General features: G+C 47.0%; 1 protein-coding gene across 1 annotated transcript in view; it reads right to left on the bottom strand.

Annotated features, from left to right (window-relative positions):
- LOC146199842 (iris-like) overlaps nt 1-26,602 on the bottom strand; it is a 44,813-nt gene extending 18,211 nt beyond the window's left edge. The window contains exons 1-5 of the mRNA XM_084592817.1: nt 26,586-26,602; nt 25,059-25,097; nt 19,426-19,692; nt 9,474-9,831; nt 4,566-4,796 (exon numbers count right to left, since the gene is read on the bottom strand). Coding sequence (XP_084448943.1) covers nt 4,566-4,796; nt 9,474-9,831; nt 19,426-19,692; nt 25,059-25,097; nt 26,586-26,599 — 909 coding nt within the window. The 5' untranslated portion in view covers nt 26,600-26,602. The remainder of the gene's footprint in view (nt 1-4,565; nt 4,797-9,473; nt 9,832-19,425; nt 19,693-25,058; nt 25,098-26,585) is intronic.
- Between the last annotated feature and the right edge of the window lie 1,374 nt (nt 26,603-27,976).

Consider the following 27,976-nt stretch of genomic DNA (forward strand, 5'->3'; position numbering starts at 1 on the left):
AGAACAAGTGTGAGAAATGCTCCGCCTTTTTTTCCTCTAAAAAAAGTTTTGTTAGTATTATTATACCATTAAAAATAAACGTACCCAAGAAGATGCTATAAAATATGTAGAAGGAAATATGAAAGTGAAACGGCAAGATTCATGTCACAAGGATATAAACAATAAATAAACACAAAGAGAATTGATTGTACACATCATATAAGAACTCATATTACTCGCAGACCAAAAGCAATATACAAAACACTGTAAAGAACTTATAAAAAAAACTGAAATACATATGATTTCTCAGAGAGGGGAAAAACAATAAAGGGGAGGGGGGGGGGTTCTAATAAAGTACGACTGGCATCTCAAGTCTGCTCGCCCGTGCAACATAAACAAGCGCATGCGCCAGCGCCGCAGAAATCAAAGTACGACTGGCATCTCAAGTCTGCTCGCCCGTACAACATAAACAAGCGCATGCGCCAGCGCCGCAGAAATCGCGCCTCGCCATTCATGTCTAACTGGCCAGACAGATACTTCCAAATGATGAGGCGCAGGATCTGCAAGGCTGGGTACATTACACGGGCGGAAATTCGGCGCGCCTCAGCGAGGCACGACGCACAACACGAACAGAACCACAGTGAACACAAGATGTTCGAAAGGTTGTGCTGGCGCCTGTCGCCGGCGCTCACACGGACGTTGAAGATTCTATATGCGAGCCGCCAGATTGTTTTCTCAACTACGCACTCAAAAAAAAAATATCAGGCGAGAGGCTCTCGGAAGCACCGCAGTGCACACCAGCCACCATTGGATGCGCTACTTCATCTGGCAAGGCGCTGTCTTGTGGGGAGGACTTACTTCCTTCTTGCAAGACAAGATGTACCTACATGTGAACTCTGGAGAAGAGGTTGTCACCACTAACCACATTTTAATTACATGTACAAGACTTGAAGAACTAACACCGAAGCACCTCCCATGAGTTTATGATGAACATATCCCATTACGCCCAAGCCTACGTTTGGGAGAAAGGTCACACAACATTTACTGCATATCTTTGTCCCTAAGAGTAGCAAATGTTTTACATAATCTATAGAACCGACAATAACGTTTACAGCCTTTACACCAAGTGGATATTTTAACCCTTACTTTCGGCGCATGATGACCTCAGTCGCCTATGTGCCATAAAACATAACACAAAACATATTAGGTGCGTTCATATCTACTGTACTCTTCTAATTTGTGACATTTTTAGCAGTATAAATGACAGGACCCGGGTCACATAGAGGAGGTGTAAGCTCAGTTGGAGCTATGAAGCAGTTCCGAGGACTTGGCGCAAACAGCAGTGCTGGCGCCACAGCAGGGCACATCCTGTACACGAATTATTTTCTCAGTGAGAGAGAAGTGGAACAGGCAGTGGAGCATTGTTGCATATGCGTCCGAAATTGCGGCCCCTGTGTCTAGTTACTCATGAATAATTGACAACAGATATCTGTTGAATAATCCGAGTGCTGCCTCCGCGGTCTTCACGGCACAACATTTGGGCCATCCCACTGACAACGGAGGATGGACGTACACGGACTGGAATCGCCCATTCTTCCCCGCGGGACACGGCTGTGTGCGCGTGTGTTGTGTGGTGTGGTCGGTGGGTGGCGCGCGAGAGGGACGCTCGTGCACGTGCTCCCTTCAAGTGGAAGAGAGACTCAGCGTTTACGGAGCAGTGCGGTGCATGGTTCATTGAGGCGCTCTCCGACCAGTGTTGTAGTGAGTGCAGTTTGGAGAATTAAAATTCATGTTGTTGTTTTAAAAGTTTTCCCTAACACATGGAATAACGAACAATATATGATAGTAATAAACCGCACTGGTCATGTCGAAGAGACAGTCTGCCAACTATTTCTGGTAGCGCATTATCAGCATTGTAAGGAAAAATCACGTCTTAATAATGTGCCCTGCATCCAAGTAAATGTGCAATAAAATGTACTAAAGTGTGTTGCACATAAGCGTATAACTTGGTACACTTTTGAGGACAGGGCCGCAGTTATAATTACCGAGGTGACTACGCATACATGTGCTCCATTTGTGCACGTCATTGCATTCATTAGTTACGGAACTCCACTGTTGGTCCCAAGTATACGGGTTCAAACCCGACTTTGTTGTTACAACAAAGGCGAAAAGCAAGGTGCCTGTTGAAGAACCCCAGTTGGTCAAAATATTTGCACTCGCCACTACAGCATCCTTCATAGTTTGAGTTGCTTTGGGATCTTAAGCTAAAAACAAAATCATCTGTTCTCTCTGTCACCTTTTATTTTCCACTTCTGTACTCATGCAGCAATGGCATCCTGTTGGCGCCAGTCGACAGTCCTGTATAGTTTCATTCCCACATAAGCATGCTTGTGAGACCTCCAGCTTTGACATAGTGCATTATGCCTGAATAAATAGTTACCCCATATCACTTTTCTGAAACATTTTATTCATTTGATGATTCTGAAATTGCATCTTCCTCTGTAAGATTGGGACTCATTTGATATTTCACGACAGCCTCAAAATTCCAAGAAGCTGGCCATCTGCCTATGTTGGCCTGGTATTTGCCGGAGAGCGTTGGTCACACTGATCCCTAAATCGTCATATTCATCTTGATACCTTTGCGGCCGGTTGCAGAACCTAAACTTGTACAGCTGATTCCACCGGCAGCCTTTTTGAGCTGGAGAAGATTTCTGCCGGCTTCCTCTTTGTTCCCTGGCTTTTATGAGCATTGCTCCTGTCACTGGTATCGGCACTGCTGCAAGAAGGTTGTGGATTATCGACATTCAAGGAGTTTGGTGTTGGCATGCTGATATTTCCTGTGTCTTGCAAAGTGCCATCATTGCATTGGCTAGGGAAGCAGTCAGTTTGGCCCAGTAGCTCCACCTGCGAATGTAAAATGTTTTGTACAAACGTGCATAATTAGATATATTTTGGTGCAAAGAAACAACAACAATAGTAATTCTTGGCAAGACGCTTTTATTTTTTCGACTGTTATGTACACACTGTGCAAACTGCGCAGAAATCTATATATACAGAAATATTTTTACACTGCGTTTTAAATGCCACACAGCTTCATCATAACTAGAGTATATTTATAGGAAGTATTTGATGTTACTCACCTTTTGAGCACTATTGCAGACTCCATATGATTAGAATGACTGTCATCCTGCGGGCTCCGGCTGAGTAGGAAAAGATCTTCGAAGTGTGCCCAACGCGGCACGTACAAGTCTTCGGACCCGGCCCCAAACTTTTGCAAGGCGTTCCCTTTTGTCTCCCGAGGAAACTACGATAGCAGGTTGAAAAACCGTTTCCGGACATCAGCCGCTGTACAATAGACAAGACACAGTTTAACGGAATGAGGAATGGTGCGAATAGCACCTTTATTTAGCCTGACCGCTTTTCAGTGACACCCAGCTGTCTACCGCTAACAATGGAAAAGTGGCTGCGCGAGCACGTTCCTTGAGACTGGCCGTGCCATAAGCAAGCCTCTCGCGCCTACCTCATGGTCTCTGCGTAGTGTAGAAGTGGGTGATTTAATTGCGTGATAAACGCGAGAGAGCGATAAAAACTCAACACTCAACATGAATTCACTGAATGACGAAGGGGGCGGATCTCAGCTTTATTTAGCCTGACCCTTTCGTGACAGCTATAGATTTGACTACCTGGAACAGTGACAAAGTGGCGGCACGTACGCTTTCAATGAGACCAGCAGCACAAGCACGCCTATTGTGCCCATATGACCGTATCAAGTTTGGCGCATGGTAGAGGTAATTATTCGCGTTATAAGTGAGAAAAAGCGGTAAAAAAAAGCAACACTGAACATACATGCCCACCTGTGAAATCAGGTACCAGCGCTGCTGCGATCTAGTCGTAGGCCTTCTCTTTAAGGTCACGAAGCTGATGCATGCGCTCTACTACATCCGAAAAATAGGTACCGTGCTTAAGCCAAAGTAGCTAAACGACATATTCGGTGGGATGATTCTGATTGCAATGCGGCTTGACTATAGTACTCGATTGAAAATATTATTTGAGCTATATAATATATTCCCTTGCACGGAATGCACAGCAGTGGTTATTCACTACAAAATGCATGCCTTGGTTACTTTGTTGGCGCCAGAAAATTTTATCTGGCTGGCGAACAGGCCGAACCGTGTTTCCAAACGTGGTTTATCGCCTGTTTAATTTTCTGAACCCTGTAAAATCGAGGCAACGCTGTAGCAACCTGTTCGGCCTCCAGGCTGTTCGTGGAGTGTGACATGCTGCTGGGAACAAGTTGGTTCGGGAACTTGTTCGCGGCTTGTGTGGCGAAATTGTTCGATTGGTGTCGCCCTTGTGTTTCCGCAGTGTGACTCCGCCTTTATAAATAAGGCTTATGTGCATCCAGTTTACAAAACCCCGAATACGTCGTGATTGGTACAAGTTCGTCCATGGCCAGACGTCATTGGACGTTTTCCTGGCGTGTTTTACTTCCAATATTTTAATCGATGACACAACAGTTGAGTCACAAGTCATATGCGACACGTTATCGATGACATTCTCGCCTCAAGAATGCACATTATCATTACCTGTCTCAGCCGGAATCGGGGTAGGCTGACGTCAACTTCGTATTCTCGGAACCTCAACTCGAAAGCTTTCACACTGATCTTTTCCTGGAGGTTGCTGAGACCATCAAGGTCCGTAGGCAGGAGGAGCACCATGGCTGCGTCCGAGCGCCGGTACGGCAGCACCAGTGCGCTGGCATGCAACGACGGGCAGTCGGCCATCAGAAAACGGCCTGACTGGTGCATCATACGGACCTGTGCAAGCCACAACAGTAGAGCTAGCTGTCAGGCGCTCGCTGCGTCATTCGAGCACAAGTGCTTCTTAACGTAAATTTTTTCACGGCTTCAGACAAGCAGTATTTTGCACAGCGGGACAATGTGCGCGTGCCGCCATCTTGAAGCCTTGTATTCACAATAGTTTGAGTACAGACTGCAGAGGTGTATATGGTTGTGATGCGCTCTTACGCTCTTCGGAGAAATTGTGCACTGAAGAGACAGTATTATTGTTGCCAAATAATGCCAAACCGTTTGTAAATTTTCGGATAGCACCTTCTAGGACCTGCTGCTATGAAAGTAAACATGCGACACATAAAATAGGGCGTGCTCTTCCAATTGTGGCTGCTCGCGCGATAGACAAGCGAACGCGGTACTTACTGCCTTTTGAAAGCTAAGCAGATTTAACACCCTACCTTTTGACCCCAGGGTCCTCACTGCTTTGGCTGCTTCATGTAGACAACACTACTCTCCTTTCATCAATATATGAACACCTCCCGCGCTGCACACGTGCTCTTATCTCTCCGTGTGCGGTATCCCTCCCCCGCGGTCTCACCAGTGCGGAGGAGGTTGTGCTTCGGAGGATTCGTGTCGGGGGTGGCCCACACCTCCTGCCTTCACTAGGACCTGGCCTCATTTACGCAACTTATATCCCCACCCAGGGTGTCCGATATAGAAATGCAAAATTTTTTAAGGCATATTCCCACATGCTGTGGGACTGCCCAGCACTGAAACCGATAAGAATGCAACACCTGACGGTGTTGTATTCATTGATTTATTGATTACGAAAAAGCGTTTGACTTAGTAGAAACCTCCGTGGTGATGCAGGCATTGCGAAATCAGGGGGTAGACGAGCCGTACGTGAAATTGCTGGAAGATATATATATTAGCTCCACAGCAACCGTAGTTCTGCCTAAAGAAAGTAACAAAATTTTTATATAGAAAGGTGTTAGGCAAGAAGACACGATCTCCCCAGTACTATTCACAGCTTGCTTAGAGAAAGTATTCACAGACTTGGAATGGGAGCAGCTAGGGATAAGGGTAGATGGAGAATACCTCAGTAATCTGCGATTTGTTGATTACATCGCCTTGCAAAGTAACTCGGGGATGAACTGCAAATAATGATTGATGACCTAGACAGGAAAAGTAGAAATGTTAGAACAGCAGGTTAGAACAGGTTAGCGAAGGTTAGAACGGGAAGGAACAGCAGTTTACGTTAGGTAGCGAAGCACTGGAAGTAGTAGGCGCATATGTCTACTTAGGATAGGTAGTAACCGTAAATCCGGACCATGAAAAGGAAATAACAAGAAGAATAAGATTGGGATGGAGCGCATTTGGTAAGCACTCGCAGATTATGACTACCAGCTTACCGGTATCGCTAAAGAGGAAAGTATACAACAGTTGCATCTTACCTGTACTCACCTATGGGGCTGAAACGTGGAGGCTAACCAAGAGGGTTCTACTTAAGTTGAGGACAACTCAGAGGACTGCTGAACGAAAAATGGTAGGGGTAGCATTAAGAGATAGCGTTCAGAGTGGGTCAAAGAAATAGCTCAAGTTACTGACATTCTAGTTGAAATTACGAAGAAATGGGCATGGGCAGGACATGTTGTGCGAAGAGAGGATAACCGATGGTCGCTTAGGGTAACTAACTGGATTCTAAGGGAAGGAAAGTGCAGCAGGGGGCGGCACAAAGTTAGGTGGGCCGATGAGGTTAAGAAGCTCGCAGGGGTCAAGTGGATGCAGCTAGCATAGATCCGGGTTAGTTGGAGAAATATGGGAGAGGCCTTCGCCCGGCAGAGGGTAGAGTCAGGCTGATGATGATGATGATGATGATGATGCCATGACGGTGATCGGCCTCACATTGAGAAATCCTGCTTCGTATTTGGCCTGGACGCAGGAATCAGGTCACTGCGCCCTCCTAGACTTGAGAAAATTAGCAAACCTTTTTCTCTTAATTTAATAATTTCTTCATCCTTCAGCACATACACCTGTGATGTCCTGAAGCAAAAAGTATCGCTCAAAAAGAAAACCAGACCAACAGCGAAGACTAGTGGTCGGTTTACCAACTGGCTTTGCACGTGCACCGAGGGAAATTAGTGGAAAGGGTTCCCACGATGAGTGCAACGCATATTGGAAAAGAGGTTGATGATGACCGTTTCATTACGTTATCTGCAACCGCTATATTTCAACGGGAGGCTGTTTTTGCAGGCCCTGAGTGCTAATCACGTGACACAAAAGTGATGTAGGGTCTACGTCACTAATTTTTTTCATTTTATTGGAGGGAGTGAGAGGGTGGCTACAAGCTAGGTGGCGTTGTGTTAAGTCCAATGCCGTAATGATGAAAGGACGCGGTTGGCCTTCGGAGCGGGGCTTCGAGCTGGAGGAGGTGGAGCGCCTTGCCTACGTCCTGTGAGCAAAGCACACAGCAGCACGCACACATGATTTCTGAAAGGATGAAAGAAGCGGCTAGGCTAGCCAGTAGACAGCGCGGTTTCAAACCAGTGACGGCAGTGAGCGCCGGTTCTGTGCGTTCGCATTCTTTAGCTTTCGTTCTTTTTCTTCCGGCGGTTTGGTAGAGTGGCTGGAATTCGAGGCGATACAGGGACTCGGAGCACTCGGAGTCTTGAGCCCGCGTCTTCGCAGCGCGCTGCAAGGATAGTGTGTTTGCTTTCCTCATTGTAATGAAAACTTGAAGAGCACTGACCGTATGCGGGGCCGTCCATATATTCAGTATCGTAGCATAAGTTATCTGAACACACGCGCGCCCACACACATGCAATCTTGCAATGGCAAAAAAGAAATAACTGTCACGATTGAGAACATCTCCAAGGGCGCGTAAATGTTGATGTTGGAAATTAAATTGTGAAATTATACAATATGTTCCTTAGCTAATGGGCAGACAATTTTTTGTCTCGATAGTTGTTTCCCATTAGAGGCGCAATCCAAGATGCAAAAACATTTCATTGAGAACTATACGCGCTCACAGAGGCAGTCAAATAATTAGCGCTACCTAAGTTGCCGCTCAGGTCAAATCAGCCCATACCTAACTGCTAGGAAAATAATATACGATAGGACTGCTCTGTGTTCTGCCGAGGGCAGCTCCAAGCCGTCACTGGTTTGAAACCGCGCTATATACGTTGTCTAGCTTGCCCACTTCTCCTTTCATCCTTTCAGAAAGCGTGCGTGCGTGCTGCTGTGTGCTTTGCTCGCAGGACGGCTAAGCACGCCACATCCTCCAGCTCGAAGCCCCGCTCCGACGATCAAGCGCCTCCTTGCATCCTTCCCGCGCACTGCACTTAACAGCTTGCAGCCACCCTCTCATTCCCTCCAGTAAAACGAAAAAAAAAACATAATGAACACCCATAGGCGCGCAGGAGCTACCTAGACCCTACGTCACTTTTGTGTTACGTAATTGCGCACTCAGGATCTGCAAAAAACATCCTCCTTATTTCAACGGCATAAAAGACAGGTTTGATAAAAACCGGAAAAACAAGAAGGCAATATTGAAACAAATATAAACGACAAGAGGCCGGAGGGTGGACAACAAGATCCTGTGCAATTTCATTCAAGCTTTGTTTTTTCATGAACTAGTGAGAGCTTCTAGAGACATATGTTAAAACGACGAAGTTAAATAAGGGAGGAGTTCTGCCTTCATGGTCGCACAACGTGATAAAGCTAAGTTTATGTCGTGCTTTATTATCAATGAGACGGATGCAGTGTTATCATGTAATACGATAAGAGATGACTGCTCACAGAAACGCTAGCTCAGGTTGCGAGACGACATGGGCCGACATTACCTGAACCGAAGATTGAGACAGAATAATGTGTTACCAGCCGAGGGGTAAGAGCCAAAGAAGAGCTGATCTTGGCAGGTTTTTTTCTCTCCCGTGATTGACCACAGGGCTAAGGAATGACTCTGGATCCGGGAGACTGAGCGCTATGCTTCATTCCTTTGATGACAGGAAGTGTCAGGCGGGAGATGATGCAGAAGCGGAGACTGCTTATGAATTAGGGCACTTGGTAGCGGTCTCTTCTTGACGGCTAATTTCAGCCAGCCCGTAGACACCTTGGCTTTGCAGCCAGCAACAAAAAGCATAAATGCGTGCAGTGCCTACAAAGCATCTTACATTTGCAGCACGTTCATTTCCATGTCCCTGCCCCTATTTCGTTGAGAAAAGAAAGGCGCTTCTGAGGAGACCGGTCGCTGTATGCAAATGCACTCGCACAATGCCTGTGTGCTATGACGCAAATCAGAGCATGCTGCTCACTGTCCCTCGAAACATTCACCTCTTCATACGCGTAATATCTTCCAGCCCATCTTCAGCTGAATATTTAGTGTTGAAGGAAGGCTAGATTTCAGGAAAGCGCCCACATAAAACGAGCATGAGTTACCCTGTGCGCTAGATTAAGAAGATTCTTATAGCCTGCGTGAGAAAACTTGCTACCGTCACCTGTAGAGAGATATTTGGCCGTGATTCAGGGCTACGCTGGTGGTGCTCAAGCTGCATGGCTTAAGAACCTGGACACATTTTTTTTTTTTCATTTTTCCACACACGGGGGTGGTGTCCGGTTGCGCGGGTAACTAAGCCTAGGACACCATACAGACTATCCTCTCTCGATCCATGCAAGAACCAAATCTGTCAACAATTTGCCGACCTTCTTTGTCTTTCCGGATGATAGGTGGAATAGGGCATCTGTAGTTTGCGCCCGGCTGAATCGCACTCGCCAGCCTCCGGCGAAATCCAGGAAGCTCAGCATGAGAAGCGACCTGGAAACTGCGCCCATTGCCTTCTCGGTCGCCGCCTCTGGCAGGATCTCGTGAGTGGACAGTCGGGGTACTGCCTGGCGCACTTCTTCCGCAATTCGCTCTATGCTACGGGACGGGTCACCAGCCAGGTCATGCGCCCGCAAGCTAACGGCAAGCGCCCCGGAACGCCGCCGGAACTCTCGTCGGATCTTCAGTTCCCGGTCGTGGTGGATGAGGTTGTCCAATTGTAGGCGCAGGGATGACACGCTGCGAACCGAACCGTCACTCGTGAGCTGGTAAGGCTGCTTATCATTGCTTATGAGACATTCCGCGTATGCGGCACTGGGCCTTTGATACAGAAATAAAAGCATCCTGCCTTGGCGGGGCAGTGGTCTAGAGCCCTTCATTACGGCATCTATCAGCCTCAGTCGCTTTGGACGTCAAACCCCACAATTAAAACTAAAGCAAACAAAACAGAAATGCAAAGCAGATATATTTTGTTATAAATAACCCTTCTGTTTACTTTGCAGTGAGAGCAGTGAGACTACACTTGTGGTAAGTGCTGATACATTAGTGCCTTTTGGCAGCATGCGCATTCAGTTGGAATAAAAGCTGTTCGAAAGCAGGACACATGGCATTGGAGAAGCTGGGACACCGATAACAGACCTCTTGCGGCAGATGGTTTTCCGGCTAAGACATACTTGAAATCGCATAATCAAGCCCGCAGCACGAAATACTTGTGTAGTTTAAAAATGAAGCTTAAAATAAAAGCGAAGAATTGGCATCTGGTACAGCGACGTAAACGCTGAACGCGAGTGGAAATGGGCCGTTTAATTCGGCTGCTTTCCAACTGCAGTTTTTCTATAATTGCATTAGACAGAAACGCATTATCTGTCTTTTCACCAAAAGAAGCTACCAAATTGTGTGAAAGACAATGAGAGTCAGATATGCGCTCCGCTTCATCTGGTACATCTGCACTAAAGAGGCTGCTGAGATTTGCTCGAAGTGGTGAACGCGTTTACCCGTGCGTGGGCAGCTCCAATGGTAAGGTTTTTAAAGGAGTGATGGTAACAGTTCCTGCTCAGCGGCTGGAGGTGGTGACGGAGGTATCAGCTGCAACCCTATTGCAATATTCAGTGACAGACAGTAATCGAGATAGCGTAGTAATCGAGACGAGATAGCGTAGGTTACCAGCCCTCATATAAAGATTCGCTTTAACCAAGGCCTATGAACGTGCCTGAGTAGCCTGGTAACGTGAATGCAAGAGTCTGGAAGGCTTATTCTGACTTCACCTTCTCTATATGAATAAATGTGTGTTGCACTTTGGACCACTAAAGTGCGATAAGGCGAAAGCCTTTGTTTCAAACTTCAATGATTCCTGCTTTTACTGTGTCCGCTTTTGTAGGCTGTGAGTTGTGGCGTTCCAGGAAGCGCCAAATGAAAGGCACCGCACGGACACCTGGATCGGTATGACGCGATAGCGTAAGCTACAAGCCAACATATAAAGCCCCGCTTTAACGACGCCGTATGAACGTGCCTGCGTGGCCTGGGGACAGCATGAATACAAGGATCTTGGTAGGCTGATTCTGATATCACCCTCCTATATGACAGGAGAGGCCCGAGTGGGCAGCTCCGCCAAGCGTAATGTCAGGAATCCCTACGTGCTCGGCCATGTCAGCTGCCAGCTACCGCCTCTAACGTAACGAAAGTGTATTAAGGCCTACGCCTTGCTCACCTAGGTCAAGGTGAGCAAGGTGGCTCACCTTGACCTAGGGTGGCCGCAACTTTTGAAACCTTCTGCGAACGACAATATGAGTCACTAAAGGCTTTCGCCTTAAAAGGAGGCCTGAGGTGACAGTTCCTGACAAATGTAACGTCAGGCAACCCCACATCCAGTGAGTGTGCGGCCATGTCAGCTGTCAGCTACCTCCAGCCAGCGTCATGTTCCTGATTTATATGCTCACAACGCCAACTGCGAAGTCGAATTTGAGGCGAACGGTGTTTTTAAAGCTATCGTTTTAAAAGCCGCCATATATGATGGTTTCACATCACGTATAAATGACTGGTGCGTGCTTGATGAAGCAAACGATGATTATGATTCGTCATACGCTCTCAGCTGCTGTCAAAAATGAACATCCACAGAATTGCTAGTGCTCAACATAGTGCTTTTTTACACAAACCACAGAGTTCTTGGAATCCAAGATTTGAAATTCAGTCACTAACCATCCCAGCTTGCAGCCAACACTGCAGTGATCGTGGGGAGATCGCCTGTTCCCACTGTAAGGAATTCGAGTACTTGAGCTATACTACGAGCAATGCTATACTATAGCCAAGTACACAACACACTAAAATAGCAAATCAATCACGTGATGCATTTTGTTCGCAGGGTGTTGGGAATTATATCCCAGACGGAATTATATCCTCATCAAAAAATATAACCTACTCCTTCGTAGTCGACTGAAGGTCGGAAGTAGATTAACATGCATGCCTTCTTTTCTCACAGCGTAATGCTCATGCGAATTGTGAAGCCTGTTGCAATGGCCCGATCGGTGATTCCATTCGTACAGCCATGTAACTCATCCTACGCCCACACATTGAAAAAATCGTAGATAACCAGCGTTTAATGCAGCAAAAACACCTCTGCTCAGCACCGGCAGGCCATCATCAAATATCCCATGGGTTCCCTCATTCCGAATACCAGTTCCAATATGGTATATGACGCGTCCTCACCCGATTACTTTTGCAACGTCCACACTAAGCCACTTCCTAAAAGATTAACACCGAACATAAAGCAGGCCTCTCTTTGACAGAGGGCTTACAGACACAATTATTTTAAACTAGGGTCGACGTGAGTGGACGACGCCCAAGAAGCACACTCAGATCAGGCGAGGCCGCAATAGCTGCCGAATACCCAACAACTACATTGGTAGTATGACTTCGCGGCGCGGACGTTTGCAGACGAATCTATGGGTTCGCCCTCGCTGACAGACCACACTTGCACGACATTATCTCACCATATCGAAACCACCGGTACTGATTCGCAAACAGCTTAGGAATTACGTTTGCGCGGTACATTATTGAAGTCTGCTGCTCGCATTCTAGATGACGCACCTGAACCTCTTAACCAAGTGAAATTCTTGGTAATGATCACGACCATGCATATCCCTGTGAAATTTACTTCCAGTTAGGGCGGAGTTGTCACTTTACGATTGGGGTGATGAATAGCATAAATTCATTACCTTCATGTACATATTGTTACTTAGCTGTATTCGCTGTTCGTGATGAGGATGAAGAAGCTTTGGGACTGTAAATCTTCCACGTAACATCTCTTGGTGGAAGTGAATCTATTCGATCCCCTGTCGTGTTGGTCAAGAAGAAGGATAACAGTTGGAGATTCTGCGTTGACTACCGTCATTTGAATAAGATAACCAAAATATATGTATATCCTCTTCCGCGCATCGACGACGCGCTTGATAGTTTGCACGGAGCCAGCTACTTTTCATCTATCGACCTTCGTTCCGGCTACTGGCAGATTTCTGTCGACGAGAGAGACCGTGAAAAAACAGTGTTCATCACCCCTGACGGCCTTTATCAATTCAAAGTCATGCCTTTTGGCCTATGTAAGGCCCCTGCAACTTTCGAAGGGATGATGGACTCATTGCTGCGCGGCTTCAAGTGGACGACTTGTCTTTGTTACTTAGACGACGTCATTGTTTTCTCGTCCACTTTTGACAGCAACCTCTCTCGTCTTTCTACCATTCTCGAGCTATTCCGCCGCGCCGGCCTTCAACTCCACTCAAAGAAATGCAGTTTCGGCCATCGGGAAATCAAAGTGCTTGGTCACTTGGTTAATGCTTCCGGTGTTCAGCCTGACCCTGACAAGATAGGTGCCGTCAGAGATTTTCCCACTCCGCGTTCATCCAGCGATGTCCGAAGCTTTATTGGCCTATGTTCTTATTTCCGACGATTCGTCCCGAACTTCGCAGTCCTTGCTCGTCCGCTCACCCAACTCCTCACGAAAGACGTTACATTCTATTGGGGGCCTGAAAAAGTTTCAGCTTTCTCAGAACTTATTGTTGCTCTAACTATTCCACCAGTCTTGGCCCACTTCAACCCTTCCGCCAATACTGAACTCCCTACCGACGCAAGTGGCCATAGAATAGGAGCTATACTCGCTCAGCGACAACACGGCCGTACAAGGGTGATTGCGTATGCCAGCCGCCTTCTCTCAACACCCGAACAAAATTATTCTATTACAGAGCGAGAGTGCCTGGCGCTTGTCTGGGCTATTACGAAATTCCACCCTTATTTGTTTGGCCGCCATTTCACTGTGAGAACAGACCACCATACCTTGTGCTGGCTTTCCTCTCTCGAAAGATCCTACTGGCCGTTGGGCCGCTGGGCGCTGCGATTACAAGAATACACCTTTTCCGTCGTCTACAAGTCCGGCCAGCTTCACCAAGATGCAGACTGTTTGTCACGTCATCCCGTCGACTCCCCTAGTCCTACAGACTCTGACGATGATTCATATGTCTTGTCTGTCTCCACCTTTACCAACATTGCCAAGGAACAGCACTTAGATCCTTCTCTGCATTCCATTATCCTCCGTCTTACCTCCGACCGCCCTGACCCATCTCTCGCCTTATTTGTGCTCCACGAGAACACCCTATACTGACGTAATATGCGACCAGATGGCACAGACCTTGTTCCCCAAAACCTGCGTTCCACCATCCTTGAACAGTTCCATGATGCTCCCACGGCTGGCCGCTTGGATGTCTCTCGCACATACGACAGCCTGCGCCGACGTTTCTACTGGCCGGGGCTCTACCGCTCTGTCCAGCAGTACATTGCCGCATGTGAACTGTGTCAGCGTCGGAAGAAGCCCACAATTTCGACTTCAGGTCATATGCAGCCGATACCCATACCAACTGACTCATTTTCCCGTATAGGCGTTGACCTCCTTGGCCCCTTTCCAGTTTCCACCTCGGGGAACACATGGATCGCCGTCGCCACCGATTACGCTACTCGGTACGCTATTACCCGAGCCATCCCGACCAGCTGCGCCACAGACGTCGCTGACTACCTTCTAGAAAACGTAATTCTTCATCATGGTGCTCCTCGCGAACTACTAACTGACCGTGGCCGCTGTTTCTTGTCGCGAGTGGTTGACGAAATTCTCCGTTCGTGTTCCATCCGCCACAAATTCACCACCGCATATAACCCCCAGACCAACGGCCTCACGGAACGTCTAAACCGTACCCTCACAGACATACTGGCCATGTCTGTGAGGGTACTCCCCATTTTATTTATTATTTGGCCGACACCCGTTACTACCTTTCGACACCTCTCTACCCGCGGCAGACGCCACCAGTACTTACACCAGTGATGCCGTCACCCGCGCTCATGATGCCCACCGGATAGCTCATGCCAGGCTCTCTGCATCCCAAGACTTTCAAAAGATCCGGTACGACAGCCGCCACCGTTATGTCCACTACACTCCTGGATATCTCGTTTTGCTGTGGCTCCCGTGCCGTCGAGTGGGCTTGTGTGAAAAACTTTTGTCCCGTTACGCTGGTCCTTACTGTGTTTTGCGCCCCGTGACCGACGTCACCTACGAAGTTGAATCTAGTCCCCGTCCACAGCTCCAACCTCCGAAATAGGGCATGTGTCCCGTCTAAAGCCCTATCATCAACGTTCTATTTCACTAACATGGACCGCACCGGGACGGTGCTTTTCCCTCGGGGGGGGGGGGGGGGGGGGTAGTGTGACTTAGCTGTATTCGCTGTTCGTGATGAGGATGAAGCAGTGCAACAGACTCGGAGAAGACGACGACGCTGAGTGTTGTGAAATCGGTGCCCTCATCAACGTTAGTTGTGCGGACAGCTTTGGGACTGTAAATCTTCCACGTAACAATGTGTTCGACTACTCCTTACGTCGAACGACACGCCTACCTCCAGGCCACTTCCTCTTGTGGACCCAAAGCATTGTCCAGAAACAATCTAACTTCATGATTTTCATCGTCTACCTGTTGAGCACAAACTTCGCTCCCTCCATTAACCACACATTACTGCATGCCAAAGATCATACCCCGGCTTACTCTACTCCCTATGGGAATCTAAACACCTCATGGTAGCGCTCCTATCCCCCTTCCCATCAGGTCTCCTCGACGTGCCTCCCAGGGCAAGGCTATGCTGCCTAGCCACCGATAACTTGCTAAAACTTACAGACAGGGCCTGGTTGGACGCAGCACGCAGACGACTTCTGGACTGTGAGACTCCCTGGGGATCCGTGGTCACCTTCTACTTCATTGCAATGAATTTATCATTTTCTTCATCCAGCAACTACATTTTGCAAGCCCCAGTTGCAAAACTTGGTGCTTGCTTTAATGGTATGTACACTTTGGCTTTTTGTTTCAGAGTTCTCTGATCCGGGCGGAAGCACATTCCGCAGAGCAAAAGTTCTAATGTGTCGGCTATGCTCTGTGGAATGGGACAGTACACCCACTTAGATATGAAACAGATACACCTTTTGATTCGCGTAGACCACGTACGATTGAGTGGAGCAGTGAAAAACACTGAAGTCACCAGATGCGATTTAACACGCTTTTGGTCCATCACACTCTAGGTGCGTAGGGAGCGCCTCAAGTATGAGCACGTTGGGACACTGCATACAAGTTAACATCCAGAGCATGGGGAGACACTTCATTTCAGATCACATGTGACAGTGCGATAGCAGGATTGTGGTCCCTTTATGCGTCAAAAGATGCCGTGGAGTGCCCTGAGCATGAAATTTCCCTTAAAGATCTTGCGATGGGCACAATACGTTCCTGTAGACACCCATGCACGTGTTTGTGGATGGTGCGAATATGCGCGGGCGGTGGGTGCTAGTAATGGTCAGTAGTTTTGCGTTAGGTGAAAGGTCTATTCATACGCTGTCGTCCTCGACAATGTGGGCCATTTCGGGGCACACAATGTTACATCAGAAAAAGGCAAACCATGGCAAGACGTGCACAATAAGCCAATCGGCATTCCTCCACCACAAATATTATTTGCAGTGGAAAGAAGAACAGCAACAATAGAAAGTTATCAAAATCTTTACAACATTACTAACTTGTTAAAAACTCGCTCATAAAAGAAAGCTATTGTTGTACCCTGATGTTTTACATTTAATCCCTATACGAGCAAATATAAAGATGTTCAAATATAAAGAACATTGAAGAGCTCACAAGCGAACTATGTCCGATATTTTTCTAAGCCAAGCCAAGAGAATACCGAAGAATACCGACATACCAACAAGGGACGAGAAAAGCATTGACAATGATTGCGGCGGTCTCCATTGACATAATTAGAACTTTTAAAAGAGGGTCAGGTCAGACGAGACAACGTTCAGAACTTCTCTACAGGCATGGTTGTCGGCGTTAAACCAGCCTATAAAGGGGCAAGCATTCATAATTGAGACTCACATGACTATCTAGAAGAAGGAATCCGAAAACGTACTGAGCAATATTTTAAAAACAGCTTCAAAGCAACCTCAAGGGCAGTATTTACAAACTATACCTCATATCTTCTAGATCTCCATATTATACAAAGAAATCTCTTCCAAACTGTGCAAACAGCACCGTCCTAGGCGGTTTTACATGATTCCAAAAAGGGTCAAACCCGGCAAACCAGGAAGCACAATGATTTATGTAATAAGCGTTATTGCACAAATTATTGCAAAGTATCTCGCGTGACTAACCTTTCACGCTGCGGCTCTTTATAAATGATAACAATCACTTTCCCTTGGGAATAGCCATTTACTACTACCAGACGAAGTCCTTCTTGTACCCATAAATTTCATATACTGATGCATAATTGCTCCCAAAGCCAACGGCATCATGATACTTGCAGAATAGTAAATGAATAATACCGTCTTAGAATACAGCATCGAATTTGAACTTGAATATTACAAGTGGCACCGTTATGGGCACAGGAATGGCAGAAAACTATCCACAGCCTCACGCACCACGTGGAGTGAAACGTTTTATTGACAAGTCCAACCTACATTTAAAAATTATTTAAGGTGATTTTTCTCTGGTATGGACAAGCACAGAGTTACCAGCTCTTCGCTTCACTGATACCTTTATTTCCGCACACTGAAACTTTAGTTCCACCTAAACGTAACCATCAACTCAAATGAATTTTCTTAGTGTTCTCATTTTACTTGACAAGAGCAAATCGTACAACAGTTTATGGCAAACCAAAGGCTCAATTCGAAGTGCTACATAATCGTGCAATAGAAGACAGACGGTGCCTAGAACTGCATAGACTCATTGTTGTCCTCCTATTTTTGGTTTCTCTCGGTGATAGCTCGTAAAAAAATTTGTTGGAACACTCAGATCTCTCTTAAGTGCGGTATGGCGAAAGCCTTTCCTGCGAACTCCTTTGCTGCTTTTTCACTCACTAGATTATTTTGCTTCCTGTTCTTTTTGCTGCACTCTCTCTTTTGGCTCTCTTTTACTCTTTCCTCTTTTCTCTCTTTTGGTTGTTTTTTTCTTATTTAACTGTTCATTCTTTTTTACTACTCTGTTTCTTTTAGTCTTGACTGTCTCTTTTCGATAATATAACGCAATGTCGAGGCCTGACATTTAAGCTTTGAAAATATTTGTACGTTTTTGCCTAAACGTAACCTATTTAGCACAACTTTGACGTCTATGGCTATGTAATGTCGAATTCACTTTTTTGGCACTAATTGATTGTCTACTTAAATTCAACGAAATTTACACACACACACACACACACACACACACACACACACACACACACACACACACACACACACACACACACACACACACACACACACACACACACACACACACACACACACACACACACACACACACACACACACACACACACACACACACACACACACACACACATCTTTTTCACGCTCTACCTAATGCAACCATTATGTTACTCACCAATCAATAAATTCTCGACAATGACGGTGGGACACCCTCCACACGCGCACAAACCCTGTCCACAATCATGAGCCTATAAAATTCTCCATGTAAATTGGCTGTCAGCGGGCTCAGGTGCTCTGGTAGAAGGCACCAATGCTTACGCTTATGCAGAATGTGCTCACGCATGTTCTTAAAAAATTGGAGTCAGCAGTTCACTGATCCGGTGAGAGCACATGTCTCGTTTATTAAAAACACGCTGCCACAATACGTCTCCGCATTAACGCAATCACGTCTTTTTGATATTTAGAGTGGCTTCATATAAATGCTTAAAAACACTCAGAGCAAATATTGTTAGAAACAATCAGAATGCTTGCTTTTTAACTTGACGAAACTTGCTTGGGCCTGGATTGCATAATAAATGTTTTACCCAAATATTTAGTTAATATTCAATTAGGTGACACTTAAATAAAATAAGCTCCGAGGAGCAGCATACAGAGGGACAATATGTGCCGTTGGTTTCACCAAGCAGTATCGCAGGACGTTTTCGCTAAAATAATGTGAAACACACTGTATAAGTCAAGGTAATTGTTTCATAAGATTGTTGAAAAACTGCGCTTAAATAAGATGTATTTATCTTCAAATTCTATCATCTTTCTTTAGTTCCCTGTCTCTTATTTAACTAACCTCTCCAGTCGATGGGAACTGAAGACGGTAGTAGAGAAATCCTTTACTGCAAATCCCTGTAATGCTCACGCGTAGCATGAAACGACGACTCTTCAGCGCTTGCTCAAATTGAAGCAATTTAAGTACGGGAACGGCACCACGCTAATTGGCAAGAACAGTAAGAAAGCTGACGTTTTGACCTGTTTTTAATGAAACTACCGCACACGATCAGGACGACAACCGGCTCTCACCCTCGACAGGAGCGACATTGGGCGTGCAGTTTGGCAAAGTAGTCGTCCGTGCGCGGCCGGTGGTGGCCGCGAACGGGTTGCAGATGCAGCGCCTGTGCGATCTGCTTCGCGGTGGCACCCCTGGCGGCGTTCAGCAGCACTTCCAGCGTGCTGGCCACCACGTACGGCGAAAAGAGGATGTTACCCGTCCGGCCCGAGAGGCGCAGCTGTCGATAAAGGTCCAGCGTGAACTGAAGCAGCCCCTGGCCAATCTGTTCGTATCGGACACTGCACAAGGTGGACACGATAAACGTAGACCTGCCATGGCAGCCAAGCTGGTGTCTCATTCGATACCAGCTGGTGCGGAGCAATACAAGAAGGCCCTGCAGTGTGCGATTATCTGCTCACGTCAAACAAGCACAACTATTCTAAATTAATCAGCAGCCCTGAACTATGGCGTTACTCGAAGCCCACGTCTTGCGTCTTCATCTTAAACCAGTTGTCTCGATTCTGCAGATAGGTAAAGAGTGAGCATTATATGTGATATTCCGTTCATAGTGAGGTAAATACATTGCGCCTATGTTTTGTAGTTCGCTTTGGAATATTGGAATGTTATATGACTCAAATTCATGCAAAACAATTTGAACAGCCTTGACGTTTGGTTAATGATCATTGTGAGTACTGGGTAATTTGCATTATCTATCCCTTTTCGACCCAGTGTCCAATATGCTGGACACAAGACAACAAAACGGTGGAAAAAAATATAACACAGCCTTCATCGAAGCCAAAACCCCTTTAGGTGCACTTGTGAGAGGCAAGCAATATTTCTATCAAAATATTTCTATTTTGGAAATCATTTTCCTCGGGATGAGGCCGCAAGGGAAATGTAGTCGTTCATGAGGAGAATGCCAACTCGAGAATTGGGCTTACTTCAACTTAAAGGCATTTGCCTTTAGGGCAACTGGCTTTCGTATTCGTTCTTAAGCAAACCCCGCTATCTCATGTGATTTGACTACATTACAAAGTTGTGTGTAGGTCCTACTGAAATGAATAAATTTCAGTGTCCTCCATGCTGCACAGTGGTTTACTGTGAATGACGTTTTAGTTTGTTTTCGTCCTTTATTCACATGATCTTCAACACTGTCCTAATTAGATCAAAGTCGCTGAAATACTCGTTGGGCCATACAAAATATTTTGCGTACGAATGGCTATAGAAGGATTAAATATAAAGAAACAACATCGTGTCATTACACCTTCAGAGGACCCCCTGCAACCAACAGGGTATACTAATCACCGATATCACCGTGGATTGCCTTGCAGAATGAGTACCGCTGGTAGCGCGTCTCATTCGACTGTGTCCGCGCTCGCAAATGATTTCTAAAAGTGCGGGGATTTCCCGCCGAAATATTTATCCTGGTTTAACACTTTGTTTTCCATAAGAACTGAACAGGTATAACGAAAAATTAAAGTTGCAATTATATTGTTGGCGGCCAATTTCAGCACCTGCGGGTTTCGACGAGACCACTTGCTTGTTCCACGCATCGTCGCATCCCTTTTCCGCCGTGGGAGCCAACGAAACGAATTTGCAATGCGATTCGACATTGTTGTGTGCTAACACATGTCACAATGCTGTGAAATACCAGCTCGGGCGTGTCCTCAGGTGTCGACAGGAGGTAACTTGAAATTCGTACGGTCGCTAGAGGGAGATGAACAAATGTGCTCCGTGTTGAGGGATCTTCCTGGTGTTGGTGTGAGATTAGTCATTGGGGAAAGAAAGCGACGGGAAATGATATAAACATTCCGACGCCCTCATGAAGTCCCCCGAAAGGTGGAGGCAAGAGATGACACTAAGAAGTGTACGAGGACTTCACGCAGTGTGCGTTCCTGTTTTTAGTACGCTGGGTTTTCCTTCGCAATGCGATCCCAAGAGTAAAGACGTCTGGCGCATATTTCTACAAATACCGCTCTTTTATATAGGTTTCAGGAGTGAGAGGGCCGGGAACGGCTGTTGATTTAACGGGCTACACCGTCCTAAGCCAGAAAATGCAGCTGCATGACATCGTAGGATACTGCGCACAGGAACTGAAATCTTGGAAAGCAAAACAGCGCACTTCAAAACACAGATACAGAAAGGAAAGAACACTACGCTGCGTCTGTGTTTTGAAGTGCGCTGTTTTGCTTTCCAAGATGATTTACCAACTAGCCTGTTCCTTCACCCTTGCAAGGAAATGAAGGCCTTCTGCATACACGAAACTTGATTGACTGGATGACACACTCTGTCGACTTGAGGGCGGACATGATTTTTTTTTTCTCAACACCAAGCATTCAAGCGAGGACCAATGACGTGGCAGCAGAGCCGTCAGGGAAGGGGCAGCATCTGACCGTGACGCACATCAGCAGCGAGGATGGCTTCGTCAACGGCTTGTGGGGTTTAATGTCCCAAAGCGACTCAGGCTATGAGAGCGCCGTAGTGGAGAACTCCGGAAATTTCGACCACTTGGGTTCTTTAACGTGCACTGACATTACACAGCACACGGAGGCCACTCCGTTTCGCCTCCATCGAAACACAGCCGCCGAGGCTGGGATTCGATCCCGCTTCCTTGGGCACAGTAGTCGAGCACCGTAACCCCTGCGCCACCCCGGCGGGGCAGGCTTCGTCAACGGCTGCTTGGACATATTTCACGTTAACAAGACAGGCGACTACCACGAGCAGATAGACACCACTTTATTTTAAAGGCAGTTTTCGGGGGTTTTGGAGTAATTACCACAAGACATCGCCCTTTTGATGAACAGCAACTGCTATCATTCGGGATTAGAAGAGACATTGTCGACGACTGCTCTGCGCAATGAAGCACTGCAGGCTTCACATCTCAGAGAGGTACATGGGATGAAAATTGCTCATACAAAGCACCTCACGAACCATTGCGACTTTGTGAAGCAAATACTTAAGATATTGTGGGGACTGCGCAACTAAAAGGGTGGGGTGAATTGAGGGGAGATTTTCGTCTACCACCTTTAGTTCAATCGAGCTGAGCTAATTTTGGCTCGCATGAAACGTGCTGGGACAGCCAGAATACAAGTAGTTCTAAGCGAAGACGCTACAAATTAAACTGCAGTAAATTGATCGGAAGGTGCCTAGAATGCCAGAAGCACTAAAGGAATATTCATAAATTACAGCAGCGGAGACGCACATGTTTAGGCGGTTGATCTTACGTACTCGGGATGTGAGTTGGTTTTTTGAACTTCTTTAAGTCGTATAAAGCCGGTATCTGCTTACCAATATTATTAACAAGTCATGTAGCTTCATGGTTCCACGTTGAACGCTTACTTGCTGAGAATACTCAAATAGTGCGAGCTGCCAAGCTGACTCTCAGAAAATCGCCTTCAATTGCAGAGCGAATACAAGAAAAGCTGCTTGTTTGTTACGCTTCTGGCATCATTTACTGCGATCACGAGAGGGGTAAAATCACCAAATGTATTGTTTACCAACAACAACATATTGTACCATAAGGTGCCATATTGAAGTCGTTGTGTCATATGGTGAAGAAACGTGAGTATTCAGCATACATATTCGCCGGCAATCTGCACGCGCACCCCATCTGCTTCTGTGTCATTTCCATAAGGTGAATCGGCTACTTGTGTACATGCACAACAAACATTACTTCGTGTAATGACACGACGAACTCCGGACAGATACATTGGGCACGTTGCATATATCTGAGCTCGCAGCTATACACACATATTGTCCCACCCTGCTCTTACCTAGATGAAGAAGCAATCAGTTCAGCAGCTTTCTCAGGGCACACTAATATAAAATGTTCCGCTTCCGGTGCATCGCACCATTACCGTTGCGCAGGAGGTGCGCAAACATTTATTCAGGCTCGACAAGAGCGGCACTATCCGAACTATATTTATGAAAGAGAAGTTCTATTCTCAGAGGAATTTCGCTACGTCGGGAAGCCGCCTCCCCAGTGTGTTCCAACGTGCGGTGCGCTCAAGCCAACTCAGTGAGTTCACCGAACTAAAGGAGAGCTCAACGAAATGCGCAAGGAGTGACCTAAGGTTCATCTATTTACCCTGCTCAAATTAATGGCACTGAATACGACGGTTATTTGATTGATGTAAATTTGTTCATATGACAGTATCGCCAAATAGTGCATATTTGTATAGTTTAATAACCGAAAACCAATATATATATATATATATATATATATATATATATATATATATATATATATATATATATATATATATATATATATATATATATATATATATATATATATATATATATATATATATATATCACGCATTGGAAGTGTGTTCATGTTACGTTCGATTCCTCCTCTGCTTCTCTCTGACAGTGCATCATGCACTGGGGTAGCAGGCCTGTATTTACATGACTAGTTTAATAAAATACCAAAACGAAGAGAAGGCTGTCATTCATTTTATAAGCCAATGGGAGAGATTGAGCCCATGTGCCCTAATATAAAAGAGCGGTGGTAATAAAAATGATAAGCTATGGGGTGAAGTGAAGACAAGCGCTGATGCGGAAGAGGCGTATTTGATGAGGCGACGCGGGCAGTGTTTTATTTTAACGCCGGGTGCAATTGGAGCTTCATCTTTCGATGTCACTGCCTCCGACCCCCCCCCCCCCCCCCCCCTTTTTTTTTCTCATTTGGAAACCGGAAAGCAAAACTATCTTATTGTTCAATCCGGCACTGATTCTGCAGCCGTGCCATAACTGAGAAGTCTGTCGAAGCAATGCAAAATTCTTGGCAATATGAGTTGAGCGTCCAGCGGCAGTGTATGATTGGTACCTTGTAATTTAGACGTACCACATTTTTTGAATACCTCAACGAAATGCACAATTAGAAGAAATTAAAAGAAGGCCATACTAATAGACCCCTTTACTAAATGTTAAGTCAGCTTCACCTCTATGCTGCATTCCCCTCTAATGGCGGAACAGCAATGTATTGAAACATTATATTATGGCCATAATTCATATCATTTATGCATCAGAACATATTCGCATAATTGCTCTATTACCACTACATGCATCTGTGTAGAAGCAACATGCGATTTCAGATCTATATCGGCGTTTTTCTGGCGGCCAGTGACGCCATGTTTGGGGAAAGAAGCAGCGTGGGAAAGCCAACTTAACGATTTTTGCAAGGGGTCCATTACACTGTCCCGCCGCGGTGGTGCAGTGGTAAGACGCCCTACTACTGTGCCGGAGTTCCCTGGTTCGATCCCGACCGCGGCGGCTGCGCTCCGATAGAGGCAAAACGAAGTGCTGTCCGTTGTCAACGCACGTTAAGATCCCCAGGTGGTTGAAATTACTCCGTAGCCCTCCTCTACGTTCTTCCCTTTCTCTCTCTCCACTTTCACTCCCACCTTGCTCCCCCTTCTTACGGCGCGGTTCTGGTGACCCCACAGCAAGTGTGACAGATAGTGCGTCTTTTCATTCCTGTGAATCAATTATTATTATAATAATTACACTAAAAATGTCTGACAGTTTCTATTCGTGCGCTTTAAAGTTGACCTGGGCAAAATGAGTCACGAAGTGAGGACACCAAACAATAAATAAAGAAAAAAAATGTTCTATTGTTCTTTTTTTTGCAGAAGATAGCTTGCATCTGCAGCATACTCACGCCTGTTCGTCGGGAAAAGCGGGACCAGGAAGTGTGACCCTTCGCTTCTGGCTCATAGTCTGCACAGTAAGAATGATTTCAGTACACGACTGCGCGTCCATGCTTGGCTGAACCGCTTTTCCATTAAATATTTCTTTTTCTTTTGCAATACGCTAAAAGGCTCTGCCATGCAGGCTGCCTAACTATACAAATGTTGTGACAGTATAGGTAAAAACGAACACAAAAAGTGAGCTGGTACTGCAATGTGCGCATCTGTCTGTGGAGCGAGTGGACAATTCCTTATGCCGTATAAGAGAAAAAAGCATATTGCCGCGAAACCTTCAAAACAGTATTTGTTGTTTTTTAACAGCCGCCGGCATACAGGTTTATCACTCTGATTCTGGACCGCGTATCAGTTCCGTAATCTTTGTTTGTTACTGCTCGATGTCGCGAGTCACACCTTTATCAGTTTTGTTGTAGCGCAAGACGCACCGAGATCTGTCTCGAAGGTTCCGGCCACTCGCTTGTCTTTCCACAATGTTCCAGCCCATGCTGGTAGCTGTTTGCGACGTTATCTAGATTCTTCTGTGCAGCCTTTAAATTGAGCGTTGCCGAGTGTGACGAGCATTCTTTGTTCGACGATCGACGAGCACGTTTGTTTCTATCGCCGCCGCCGAGTTGCTTAGTTCTTTTGCGGGCGCAAGTCAGCCCAAATAAAGAGTTTCTTTAGTGCAGTCATCGACCCCTCATTTGTGTTGTCGACCTCGTCACCACTACGTGACATCTGGTGGAGGTGCTGCCTTTGATCCTTCAAGCGAAGACCCAAGCCGTGTTCCTGACGCCCTGGAAGACCAGCCTACAGGTCACCGAGCCAGCCGCCGACTTCAAGGCCTACAACCCGAACACGGACTGCTACTTGACCCCAGTCGATCTCGGAAGGCATCGACGCTGACAATGGCCCAGCCTACAGCACCGGTTGTTTTTGTCCAACCCCGTGAGCCCCCCTGCTTCCATGGACGAGCGGATGAAGATGCGGGTGACTGGATGGACCTTTTCGACCGTGTGGCAGAATTCAACGGTTGGAACGACGCTGCGAAACTCAGGCAGGTCTACTTTGTTCTTCAAGGACATGCCCGAGTTTGGTTTGAAAATCACGAGATTTCTTTCAAGGATTGGGAGATATTCAAAGCACAGTTCTTGATGGCCTTTACAAGTTCTGTCAGAAAAGAAAGAGCTCAGGCCCTCCTCCAATCAAGAATTCAACTACCAAACGAGCCCGTCCTGGCCTACGTAGAGGAGATGAAACGCCTGTTTCGCCGCGCCGACCCTAACATGACCGAATGTGAGACAGTGAAATTCCTAATGCGAGGAGTTAAAGAGTCGCTTTTTGCGGGGCTTGTCCGGAACCCGCCGAAAACTGTGGAAGAATTTGAAAGTGAAGCATCGACCATTGAGAAGACATTGGACACCCGGATGCGCCACTACGAGCGACCACTTCAACCAGACTACTCATGCTGCTACCCCAGCGCATCTGCAAGCGGAGAGAACCTTCGGGACCTCATCCGGGAGATCGTGCGAGAGGAGCTCCGCCGAATGCAGCCATCATCGCAACAACCCCAGGTGGCGACGCTCGCGGACGTCGTCCGTGAAGAAGTTCAGCAGGCGCTGGGCGTTCCTGAAGCGACGGCTGCGACTGTTCCAGCACAAGAAGCATTAGCGATGAACTACGCTGGTGCATTACGTCGCCCTCCGCCCCGACGTGATGACTTTCCCAGCCCTCGCCGCTACCGTCCTGTTACTGAAAACCGCCCCTTGGCCCCCGCCCGCCAAGCCTACCAACGACCCCCAAACCCCAGGAAGTGCGACGCCTGGAGGACTGCAAACAACCGGCCATTATGCTTCCACTGCGGTGAGGCCGGCCACATTCTACGCCACTGCCCGTACCGACGAATCGGTCTCCGCGGATTTGCAGTCGACGCTCCACGACCACGCCCAGGTGAACGGCCACAAGAAATTGACAACTACCTGCGTAGCGGTGAGATTGCGCCACCAAGCCGTCGGTTCAGATCTCCATCGCCGTACAGGGCCCGCTTTGCGTCGCCAGGCCGTAACTATGAGAGTATGCCCGGAAGGTCCCCAAGCCCGCGCAGGGGAAACTAAAGGCAGCAACCTTTGGAGGTGAGGTTGCTCAACGGCGAACAGACGAAGATCCTCCGCCGCCGACGACCACTAACGACGACGCAACCATTTCATCGCCGCTCCACACGACGACATCGACGACAACACGACCAGAGTGTAAGCAGACACCGCCGCCCAGCGAAGTAACAACGGTATGCCCCAGCCATGACCTGAAGAAACGACGCAGCCGAGATCGGGCGCCAAGGCCCACGTGCAATGCGAGGACGCGAACAAGTGACCTTGAAGTTGATATCGACGGTCGCCGAGTCACTGCCCTTGTAGACACCGGAGCTGACTATTCAGTCATCAGTGGACCGTTAGCCTCCCATCTCAGGAAAGTTACAACCGCTTGGGATGGCCCGCTGATTCGCACCGCAGGTGGCAACCTGATTACTCCATCGGGACGGTGTACTGCAAGAATAACCGTAAATGGGCGTACTTACCCCACCAGCTTTGTGGTCTTGCAGCAGTGCTCCCGCGACGTGATTTTAGGCATGGACTTCCTAAATGAAAATAGGGCTATCATCGACCTCCGATCCAAGCTCATCAAGCTCTCTGCAGACAAAGCCATTCCTGCTACGACGACTTCGACGCAACACGTCGCTCTAAACGTCCTCGACGGAGAATTGACCGTGCCGCCCCGATCAAGCGTCGCCGTCAGCGTAGGTAGCACAGACATTGAAACCGCTGAAGGCATCGTCGAAGGAAATATCCAATTGCTCTTGGAACGAGGTATCGGCATCGCAAGAGGCATCGCGAAA

The sequence above is a fragment of the Amblyomma maculatum genome, chromosome 2, assembly GCF_055883805.1.
Source record: "Amblyomma maculatum isolate TAMU_Amacu chromosome 2, ASM5588380v1, whole genome shotgun sequence".
Lineage (NCBI taxonomy): Eukaryota > Metazoa > Arthropoda > Arachnida > Ixodida > Ixodidae > Amblyomma > Amblyomma maculatum.